This window comes from Caretta caretta, chromosome 9 (genome assembly GCF_965140235.1).
Source record: "Caretta caretta isolate rCarCar2 chromosome 9, rCarCar1.hap1, whole genome shotgun sequence".
Taxonomy (NCBI): Eukaryota; Metazoa; Chordata; order Testudines; family Cheloniidae; genus Caretta; species Caretta caretta.
Window position 1 is genome coordinate 84,255,423 of NC_134214.1, and position 11,027 is coordinate 84,266,449.

Genomic DNA, 11,027 nt, shown 5'->3' on the forward strand with positions numbered 1-11,027 from the left:
GTGGTGGGCAACCTGTGGCCCATAGGCTGCACATGGCCCGTCAGGCTAATCCGCTGGCGGGCCGTGAGACAGTTTGTTTACATGGACCGTCCGCAGGCAGGGCCACCCGCAGCTCCCAGGGACCACAGTTCGCCGTTCCCAGCCAATGGGAGCTGTGGCAAGTGGCGCGGGCCGCAGAGATGTGCTGGCCGCCACTTCCCGCAGCTCCCATTGGCTGGGAACGGCAAACCACAGCCACTGGGAGCTGCAGGCAGCCGTGCCTATAGATGGTCAATGTCAACAAACTGTCTCGCGGCCCATCAGCTGATTACCCTGACGGGCTGCGTGTGGCCCGCGGGCTGCAGGTTGCCCACCATTGAGTTAGGATCTGGCTCTAACACCTCACTATTTGGTTCCATTTGAGTTCAGAATACATTTTTTAAAGTATGATAATGAATGGGATTTTTACTACAAAGCAGAGAGAAAATCAGATCTATTTCCCAACTGTTTCTGCTACAGATAAACAGTACATGAATACCCCTATTGTGATACATCAATCTCATCAGATTGCTGACTAAATGTCCTTTTTTCACCAGTGCTCATCAAATATTAATAGCATTGCTATAGCACTTATGTCTTATTGTATTAGGGAATTTCTCTCCTCCCTTGCAGCAATTACATATTTTTGCTGCCCATTGATGCCTGAACATTAGCAATTCTACTAGTTCTCTGTTTACAAGGGGGAAAATGTTGATGCTGCAAAGAAATTTCATTTTCTTTCTTTGTGTGTGTTTCTTGTAAGGAGAGGTTGCGTTCTGTCTCAAGGTCAAAGATAACAGTACAAAAAGAGACAATTTAGAAGTTAGAGTTGGATTTCCAGATAACACTGAGTATGTTAGAGCTATTTTACCCACCGGCTTATATAAAAGAAAAGCCAAGGTCCCCTCTAAACAAACCTGTCAGAGATCTAAAATCTATTTGTCTGAATTGTCTTCAGTTTATATTTTATGTTGTATAGTTAATAAACTCAACTTGTATGCATCTGCTCTAAGTGCTAATCTGCTCAGCTTTCAAGGGTGAAGTAGAGTGAATGACCACGGCCAGTAGGCAATCTATCCTATTTTCCAATACAGATGACCAAAGTTTGTTTTTACTGCAGAATGGTTTGAAGTGAATTGTAAGGTCACTCCATTCTCTGCACACCAGTATTTTGACCATATTTTAATAGAAATCTCATTCCCAAATGGTACAAATTTGTAATGAAAAGAGAGGCTATTAATGGTGACCTGACCTCTCTACCTATCACCCCCCATAGTATCACTGAATACAGAGATGAATTGATACTGACAAATGTACATTACAAAAATAAAGGGCCAAAGTCAGAAGTGAGTCAGATAAATCTACACTGATGTGACATATACTTTCTTCGGTCCCCACAGAATGAGAGTTGCACCAGTTTAGACACTCTTGAACTCACATCCACATGTCAACATGTAACGTGCATTATCTCTAAATTTGATCCAAAGATATTAGCTAAAATTGGTATTAAAAAGCATCGTAGATGAAGTATAGATAGAGAAGATACCTGAAGCCATCTTAGAAATGAAAGCAACTGCCCAGAAGTTAGTGGGAGGTCAGGAGTGTCTCAGGGACTCAGAATAGGATTGCTTCATTGGAGAATAAATTACTCTAGCAGCTGACCAGAAATTCCAATGAATTTACAATTCTAGATCTCAAAACTGGGGTCAGGGGGTGGGAAAGCCATTGCGACTTTGCAGGAATGGAGCAGCAATGGGACTTCAAAGGCAGAATGTCAAGAAAGTTAGGAACCACAGAAGTAAAGAATTAGGCTGAAATGGGCCTAGGTGCACAAGTGGTGTGAGAGGAGGAAAAGGAGCCCTCCTCAAGCTTGCACCAACTCCAATCATTAAAGCAGCTCGTCAAAGCCTTTCACTGCTAAATGCATATTGGATTGTTCCTGGCGCCTAATTTAATGCAGCCTAAATTTAATCAGCTCCACCTTTCACTCAATAGGGGAGGGATCTTTTCCAGTCTTTAGCTTTAATGGTGAACATGGGGAAGTAAATATCCCTATAAGGCTGTCTGTTGCAGATAGGTTCTCAGGATTTTATTTTTATTTTTAAAACACTATGATTATAAAGTGGTAATTGGGAAGGAAAAACATTCAGCAAATATTTTAATGGCAAAACATTCATTCTTCACACAGCAGTTACACAAAACACCTTATTACACTAATAATGTGAAATGAATGGAGGGAAACTATTGACAGAGGATGCTAATGAAAGTTGTGGTGGAAACACAGACCACTGTGGAGACAGCACCGGGATTGTTCCTCATATGGAAATATGAAGACGAGGCGCCAAATTCTGGCTGGCAATCGGAGAGAGGCATAATGGATTCTCAAACATGTGCCTATGGGTCAATCCTGCAAGGTGCTGAGCACACTGGCCCTAATCCAGCAAAACACATAAACACACAGGGACTTATCCTACACTACTGAAATCAATGCAAGCTTTGCCATCGACTTCAGTGAGTGCAGGATCAAGCCGATACTTAACTTTACATAGGTGCACATTCCCGCTGAAGTCAACGGCAGAACTTACATGCTTAAAGTTAAGTATATGCTCCAGTGTTTTGCTAGATGGGAGCCATAGGCTTCAAAGTAGTACTAATCAGAATGAGATCAGCCCTGCATATAGGCCTGGTAGTCTATTCCTACTGGGGCAAATCTTAAAGACTTCACTCAGTTTTCAGTCAGTTCTTATTCAGGTTCAGGAGGAGTAGGCTAGGAAGTGGTAAAAACCTGATGCCAGAACTCTGCATTCTGTCCAGGAGCAGAAATAACCATGAGGGTGACAGGTTATGTGAGTAAACATCATGAAATGATGACTGCCTAGGAAGGAGTACTGTAGAAAAGGATTGGGAGGGGGGCTTACAGCGGATCTCAAACTAAATATGAGTCAACAGTGTAATGTTGTTTGGCGGGGGGGGGGGGAGGCAATCGTTCTGGGATGTATCCAAAGGAGAGTTGTAAGCAAGACACACGAAGTAATTCCTCCGTTCTATTCAGCACTGATGAAGCCTCTGCTAGAATACTATGTCCAGTTCTTGGCACTACACTGCGGGAAAGATGTGGACAAATTGGAGAAAGTCCAGAGAAAAGCAATAAAAATTACTAAAGGGTCTAGAAAACATGACATATAAGGAAAGATTGAAAAAATGGGGTTGTTTAGTCTGGAGAAGAGAAGATGGAGGGTGGGTGGGGACATGATAGCCTTCAAATATATAAAAGAGGAGGGTGATAAATTGTTCTCCTTAATCATTGAGGACAGGACAAGAAGTAAAGGGCTCAAATTGCAGCAAAAGAGATTTAGGTTAGACATTAGGAAAAACTTCTCAACAGTAAGGGTAGTTAAGCACTGGAACAAATTACCTAGGGAGGTTGTGGAAACAGATTAGACAAATACCCTGTCAGGGATGGTCTAGATAATACTTAGTCCTGCCTCAGTGGAGGGGACTGGATTAGATGACCTATTGAGGTCTCTTCCAGTCCTACATTTCTATGATTGTGAGGTCACTGCTTGTATATACGTATATATATTTAGGCCACGACCCCTATTTAGGCTGGCCCACCTATGCAATACTAACTTGTTATATAAAGTTAGTATTGCATAGGTGAGGCTCAGGCTATCTGTCCCTGCTCAGGCAAAACTCTAGATGACTTCATAGATGTAAGTACCACAGATATGGGGCCTAATTCTCATTTCTGCTAAGGCCCCTTCACATGGCTCTGAAGGTATAAAGAAGCCTTAAACTGGGTATAAATGTCATTTTCTCCCGCTTTAGGGTACTTCTATGCTACTTATCTAAACATTATTTTTCACTCCATTTTCTGATCTTTTAAATTTGATACACTACACACCCTGCCTGCCACTGTTCACAGTATTATGCCTTATAAATTTTATAGGCCTGATTTTCAGACAATTTAGGCGCTCGAATTTATGCTCAATTACATGCCTCATTTGCACATGGAGTTGCCGTGATTTCATGCACTAATCCCAAATACCTAATTTTTGCCATCCTGGCATGCATCTGCTCAGCGCAAATTAGGTACATACATTTGCACACTCAAATAAGAAGACAACGAGTCCTATCTTTGTACTTGTCTTTCCTTCTATGTAAAACTTCAAAATAATAAAAAAAAATTTGTTTGTTTTCTTGGCAGAGGAACATTCTGTTTAATGTATGTATATGGAATGTTAGCAATGTTTAATGCCATTAAAGAAAGCAACAATCAAAACATTTGATTTTTTAGTTTTGGGGATTGTACTGAAGGAATAAGCATCATGGCTTGTTTTTTGATATGTCATTTTATGTAGACTTGAATGGGAAATCTTTATTTTAATGCTTATTTAAGTAACGCCTCCAGCCTACTCCTGCTTGGATTACTCAGAATTGAAGGACCCAGAAAGATAATATACTTAGACGTGGCCAGCTTGACTCTGAATTCCCTTCCACCAAAACCAATGGAGTTGCGCCATTAAAAGCCCTGTGAACAAGAACAGAATCAGGGTCTGTCTCCCTGGAATTGAAGCACAGCAGATAGAATCTAGCAAAAACATTACCAAATTCACATGAAGGAAACATGTCCTTATGAAATATTTACTGTGACACTTCATAATATTCAAAGTTATGCACTACTTTAAAGAACATTGGTGGCAGTAAGATTTTCGCTTTCCCTCATTTCATTTTTGTTCACGGTGTTTTGTTTGTTTTTTGCTGTAATTTGGTGTTTACTTTTATTTATTTATTTACCCTATACAGCCATAATAGCTGTCTTTGGCATAGACCGCAGCCGTTTCACTTTGATTAAAATCCAGTTGCTAATAGGCTGTATGAAGACAGCACAGACCAACCCTCTAACACTTTGTTCAGAGGTTAGGTTTAAATGAAATTTACTTTTTTTAATGATTTATAAAAGTTGGGAAGATTTTTCTTTTCTTTAGTGGTTACGAAAACCCAGAAGGCCAGGTTATAGCTTCGACACACAGGCCTGTGTTGGGTGCAGAGTGAAGCTACCTTGCAGGGGAGCTACAGGAAGTGTACTCTCACTCCTCCATGCACTTGCCCGCTCCCCAGTCCTGAGCATTGGGCAAATGGATATAGCTATGTCTGTGCCCACATGGTGGCTGGCACTTCAAGGGTCCTTAGCACTGAGTGCAGCCCGTGGGCTCAAGAGACTAAGTTTTATATACATTTTAAGCTAATGTATGAGCTCATTGGATAATATTTAAAGTTAGCAATCTAGGCCATTATAGACTTTGATTTTCATTGATAACTCAAAGTAGTGCATAGTTTAAATGGTATTAAACTGCTTGAAAGTCTGGAAATCTTACAGTGGGTTTTTATAGTCGATTACTACATTGAATCAGTTTGGTAAACGTGGGATACTATTTATAAAGTAAAATATTGCCTCTCAGCTATGGCAATGCCCTGTATTTAGAACTGCTGAAACATTCAATCCGGTGAATAATTATTTTGTTCTTTTGATTTTTTTTTCCCCTGCCTGAATTATAGATGAAATAAACTGAATAACTTTAGATGTTATCGGTCTGAATGTTTTCCATGTCCTGAAGTAGAGAAATAATCTGCTTCTTGCTTTTCTTTGTGAATCCATTGCTGACTTCTCTCTTGTTTTATGACAGCAAATGGAACATCAAGCAGTCAGCTGTCTACACCCAAATCCAAGCAGTCTCCAATCTCCACACCTACCAGTCCAGGGAGCCTCCGTAAGCACAAGGTATTACGTTTCTTATACCTTACTAAAACTGTTCCTAGCAACATATACCTAGACATAGAGACAAAATGGCTAAAACGAAGCCACGTTCTTTGGGTGGCGTAACTTCATGGGTTACACCGTCAGAGAATCTGGCCCATTACCTAGAATCTTTTTGTTTTCAAAGACTAAAAATCCACTGTGAATACCTGTAAATGCACTTCGTAGGCTAATAAGACAGTATGTCAGCAGCACTGACTTTGGGGAGCTTTGTACTGAATGTAACACAAGTGTGGGCTTTTTCAGATGGTTATTTCCTCTGCAGCTGTTTTTAGCATTGGCTTTAGAAACGGCTTGTGCCTGTTTCCACATACAGTCAGTTTGGTACGTTCCCCTGAACAACAGGAACAGGACCAACAAATCAAGGATGGGTATATCCCCCTGAACCTCTGCTGCAAGGAATAAATGAACAGAAGGAAATGCAAGGCCCACAGCTTTGGCTCTCACTGTCCATCGGAGCTCTCCTCAACACTTGCACACTGCTGCTGCAAAAGCTAATGGAGAATCAGGATGGTGTCCCTTAGTTACACCAGAATTTCCTATGGAACAGCAGCTGAGGTTCTCACTCTATATGTGGAACGCAGAACCAAGCCCTTCATTTTCTAAGCACTTAATCCAGTACCTTTCACTAGCACTAAATTCACACAGTGCTGCACTTTCTTATCTGTCAATTCAAATTTCTAGTAGTTGTAAAATTTTAGGGCAAAACTCTAACCACGGGTGAAGGTCTGTAATCTGCCAGGTTAAAACTAGACCCAAATTGCAGAATTCAGAACCGAGTCCAGATGAGAAGCTCCCTAAAGTTAGAGGACTGTTTGGATCTCAGCTGTTGGTTTGAACCCATTCTCAGTATCACATATTTTGCATTAGACCATCTTGTCGGACTACCAGTGCTATAGGTGGGAGGTCTGTGTGAGCTACTTAATAACAATATTTATGTTTGTAAAGTCCTTTCATTCCCCAAATCTCTTTACAAATGTCATACTTTCAGCACTGCTGAAATACATTCATCTTTAGGTGGATGGTGTATAACTCTGGGTGGGAGGGGAGAGGAGGAATTTTAATTTTGACTAAAGATCTTGTGGCAAATTCCTGCCCTTACAAGTAGTGTCATGAAATCCTTAATGTCCCCATAGTAGAGATAAGATGTTGGTTTTAAGATCACATCCAAAAGACCCTAAGAACATAAGAAAGGCCATACTGGGTCAGACCAAGGGTCCATCCAGCCCAGTATCCTGTCTACCAACAGTGGCCAATGACAGGTGCCCCAGAGGAAGTGAACCTAACAGGTTATGATCTAGTGATCTCTCTCCTGCCATCCATCTCCACCCTCTGACAAACAGAGGCTAGGGACACCATTCCTTACCCATCCTGGCTAATAGCCATTAAGGGACTTAACTTCCATGAATTTATCCAGTTCTCTTTTAAACCCTGTTAGAGTCCTAGCCTTCACAACCTCCTCAGGCAAGGAGTTCCACAGGTTGACTGCGCGCTGAGTGAAGAAGAGCTTCCTTTTATTTGTTTTAAACCTGCTACCCATTAATTTCATTTGGTGGCCCTTAGTTCTTATATTATGGGAAGAAGTAAATAACTTTTCCTTATTCACTTTCTCCACACTACTCATGATTTTATATACCTCTGTCATATCCCCCCTAGTCTCCTCTTTTCCAAGCTGAAAAGTCCTAGCCTCTTTAATCTCTCCTCATATGGGACCTGTTCCAAACCCCTAATCATTTTAGTTGCCCTTTTCTGAACCTTTTCTAATGCCAGTATATCTTTTTTCAGATGAGGGAACCACATCTGTATGCAGTATTCAAGATGTGGGCGTACCATGGATTTGTATAAGGACAATAAGATATTCTCCGTCTTATTCTCTATCCCTTTTTTAATGATTCCTAACATCCCGTTTGCTTTTTTGACGGCCGCTGCACACTGCATGGACGTCTTCAGAGAACTATCCACGATAACTCCAAGACTCCCTCATGCAGTAAACTGCATGGAACTCCATTTATAATCCCCAGACAGATGAAGGGGCTGAAACGACCTTTCTGTGACTTGAACCGATGGCTCTGGGGGGAGTAGTGGTATGATGGGCCATAGATCACTGATCCATGCCCTCTATTTTAGAAACAGAGAGAATGACCCCTGATATAGATCCCCACTGTGTATCAGAGAGGATAATTGTGCCCTTAAATTGTATCACTTTGAAATAGTTTCTGGCGTAGTGATGTGGACATTCTTCATATACAGTCATCACCGAGTAAACCTTTCTCTCTTGGAAAGCCTAAAGTGCTGGCAACTCTACACAATGAAAGAAATGTGCATGTCTAAGTAGTGAACCTAATATTGCCTTATAAGGAAATTTAAAAAATAATAACTTTAGGTCATGCTCTATTTTACAGGCTACGAATTACTGTGTAATTACATTCTGTGATAATTCCTTTCTGGTGCAATGACTGCTTTTCCCGGTAACATCCTCTCATTTACCACGTCATCAGAAGGGCAGCAGGGAGTTTTATTACATATCTGTGAACTTGTGCTGCTATCATCTATGACCACAGGTGGCTCTTTTGTTAAAGGGTCTCTCAGCACTCACCGTAACTGGTTCTGCTGCTCAGCCACTCTTTTGACTTCATCCAGTTTGTCTTTCCCATTGGCTTCTTCTGATCTCTTTTCTGGGCTATGCTACCCCACAAGCTTGGGTATCCTCTCTCCAAGGTATCCTCACTCAATATAAAACACATGCTCATTGTTAATTTCAGGGGTGAAATCCTAGACCCATTGAAGTCAATGGGAGTTTTGCCATTGACTTCAATAGGATCAGGATTTCATGCTAGATCTTCCTTTGAAATAAACAGTCCTCTTCATGACCTGACTCTTCCGCTCTCCAGTTGCAGGTGGTTTTCTTCATCTCTCTGATAGTCTCCAACTCTCAGAGAGCCCTACAAAAGAATTAGGCAGTTACTTGGTTAAATCGCTGCTGTGCGTTTTCTGAAATCAGAGGAATGTAAGGATTTTCCTACAAACTTTTTTATAGCAAACAGGTGCGTCTCTTAGTAAAGAACAACAATGATCGACATTCCTCATGCCTCCTTACTTCCTCATGGCTGAGGGCTAGTCTTACGCTTCAGTATGTAACAAGATCAACATGGTCGAGGTAGTCACTAGTAATGGATATAAGATTTTAATAGACCTTTGATGGCCTGGAGGGGTTAAGCCGGTGGAAATAAAGCACTTTGAGCTGAAATTTGGATGTATTCGGGAGCACATTTCTTGAACAGATTTTGATTTTCAGGTCGGTGTGGTCCCGTCGCTAAAGGCTGTGAGCTAACCAATACAACAATGTCCTTTTTTTTAAAGTACAGACCCCACTCTACTTTTGGCACTCAAATGTAATTGAATAAACAAATGCCCCTGGCAGTCTGAGTCTCCATTATAGGGGGCTGAATTAAAACAAAGCCTTGGAATAATCATTAAGGCAATGAGATCTGAAAATCAACTTAGTTAGGATTTGACTAAGCCAATGAAAAGACTCCCATTGCTCATTATGGGCCAGACTGTGCAATCCTTACTCACTTTGAGTGGTGCATTATTCTTTGAGCAGTTCCTATCTGAGGATTAGGGTGGTTGACTGAGGATCAAGGTGAGTCATGGGATCAGAATCTGGCCTGTAGTAATTATGGGTCTGAATAAAAGTCCAGTGAAATCAATGGAAAGTCTCCTGTTAACTTCAGTTGCTTTGATGAACCACACAGCATGTAGGACCTGAAGGCCTGGCCCCTGTTTTGGGACAGTGGAGTCGTACCACCCAAGCAGGACTTCCCAGAGATCCCTACACACCTTAGGCATACATAATATCCAGTGAAGCTGGGGAAGCATGAGCTGGAGACTAGCTTCTGAAAATCTTGGCACTTTGCATATTTCAATCAGATCCTTAATGTTATTTTAACGTACATTGTTATGATGAAATTAACATGTTCAGAATGGACTTCTAGGGCCTGATCCCAACCCCAGTGAAGTCAGTGAAAAGACTCCCACTGATATCAGTGGGTTTTGGATTAGGTCCTTAATTCCAAATTTTTATCCAGGCTGAGTCTGGTCTTTGAATTTGCGTACTCACTTTTTCACATGCAACTGACTGTGGCTGCCAAAGTGTGTGTGAATCAATTTAGTGCATGCAAAAGGGCATTTCCCTGTACATATAGGTGTTAGTACACACAAAACAAGTGCACAGTCTCTTCTGTTGGGACAGTCAGATGTGTGTGCAAAGTGCAAGGCATAGGCTTCAAAAGTAGCTCTTAGCAATTCCTATAGAATGCCTGATCTTTAATAGTGCTTTTGAGTACTTCCTCAGTCACATAATCCCTGTAGAAAAATCCTCTTGTTGGTGAAAGTAGCAGGGGTTAAGTAACAATCAGTCACTTGTTTCATGGGGGCAGCTCCTGGCCCACAGCCTGCACACAGCAGTTGTTCATGTATTTTTCAAGTCTTTAAGACTTCCTTTTATACCTCAGTAATCAAGGATATGAAAATACTTTTCAAATAATGTAGGGGTTGGGGTTCCCCCCCGGCTTATAACTAAAATTATAAACTCATCTTGTTTAATGGTTTATTTATGTTTGTTGCCTGGTTGGCTCTGGACCATTTTAGTGAATTTCCATCTAAAATCTACAATTCACTGTGATTACTGAGGGCAGAGCTGATCAACAACAGGCTTCTCCACAGAATTAACCATGAATACCAACTGACCATGAATGTAACCTTTTAGTTTACTAGAACTTTCATGTGTCATTGTTTTGTTTCCAGGAGCTATTCTAGCACTTGATAAAGAAAAATAGCTTTATCTTTCCCCTTTATCTGTTCTCTTACAAAATTCCCCCATCCAACCATTGTTTTGAGGCTTGAGGTGTGTATAGAACCCCCTGTCCCAAACAAATTCTTTGTGCTTTTTCTGTTTTGATAATAGCCCCTCCCAGTGCATAACACAGTATTCAGTAAGGAACAAGCAGAGTTTAGCCTTCTTTAGTGATAGTTTGCATACATGGATCCATATGAGACCTTTTAAGAGGTGGGACCAGATCGAAGCCTAAAATAGGAACTTTGGAGTTCAGAGCCAGAGCCAGAGCCAACTGTGGTAGCCTGGACTCATTTTTAAAGCCATCTAATTATTAATGTATAATTATGATGGGCT

General features: G+C 41.1%; 1 protein-coding gene across 4 annotated transcripts in view; it reads left to right on the forward strand.

The window, feature by feature from the left end:
• DCX (doublecortin) overlaps positions 1-11,027 on the forward strand; it is a 111,589-nt gene that overhangs the window by 85,654 nt on the left and 14,908 nt on the right. For 2 of the 4 annotated variants that reach the window (XM_075132501.1, XM_075132503.1), the window contains exon 6: positions 5,706-5,803. In XM_075132501.1, coding sequence (XP_074988602.1) covers positions 5,706-5,803 — 98 coding nt within the window. The remainder of the gene's footprint in view (positions 1-5,705; positions 5,804-11,027) is intronic. The other 2 variants (XM_075132502.1, XM_075132504.1) reach the window with 1 other exon arrangement.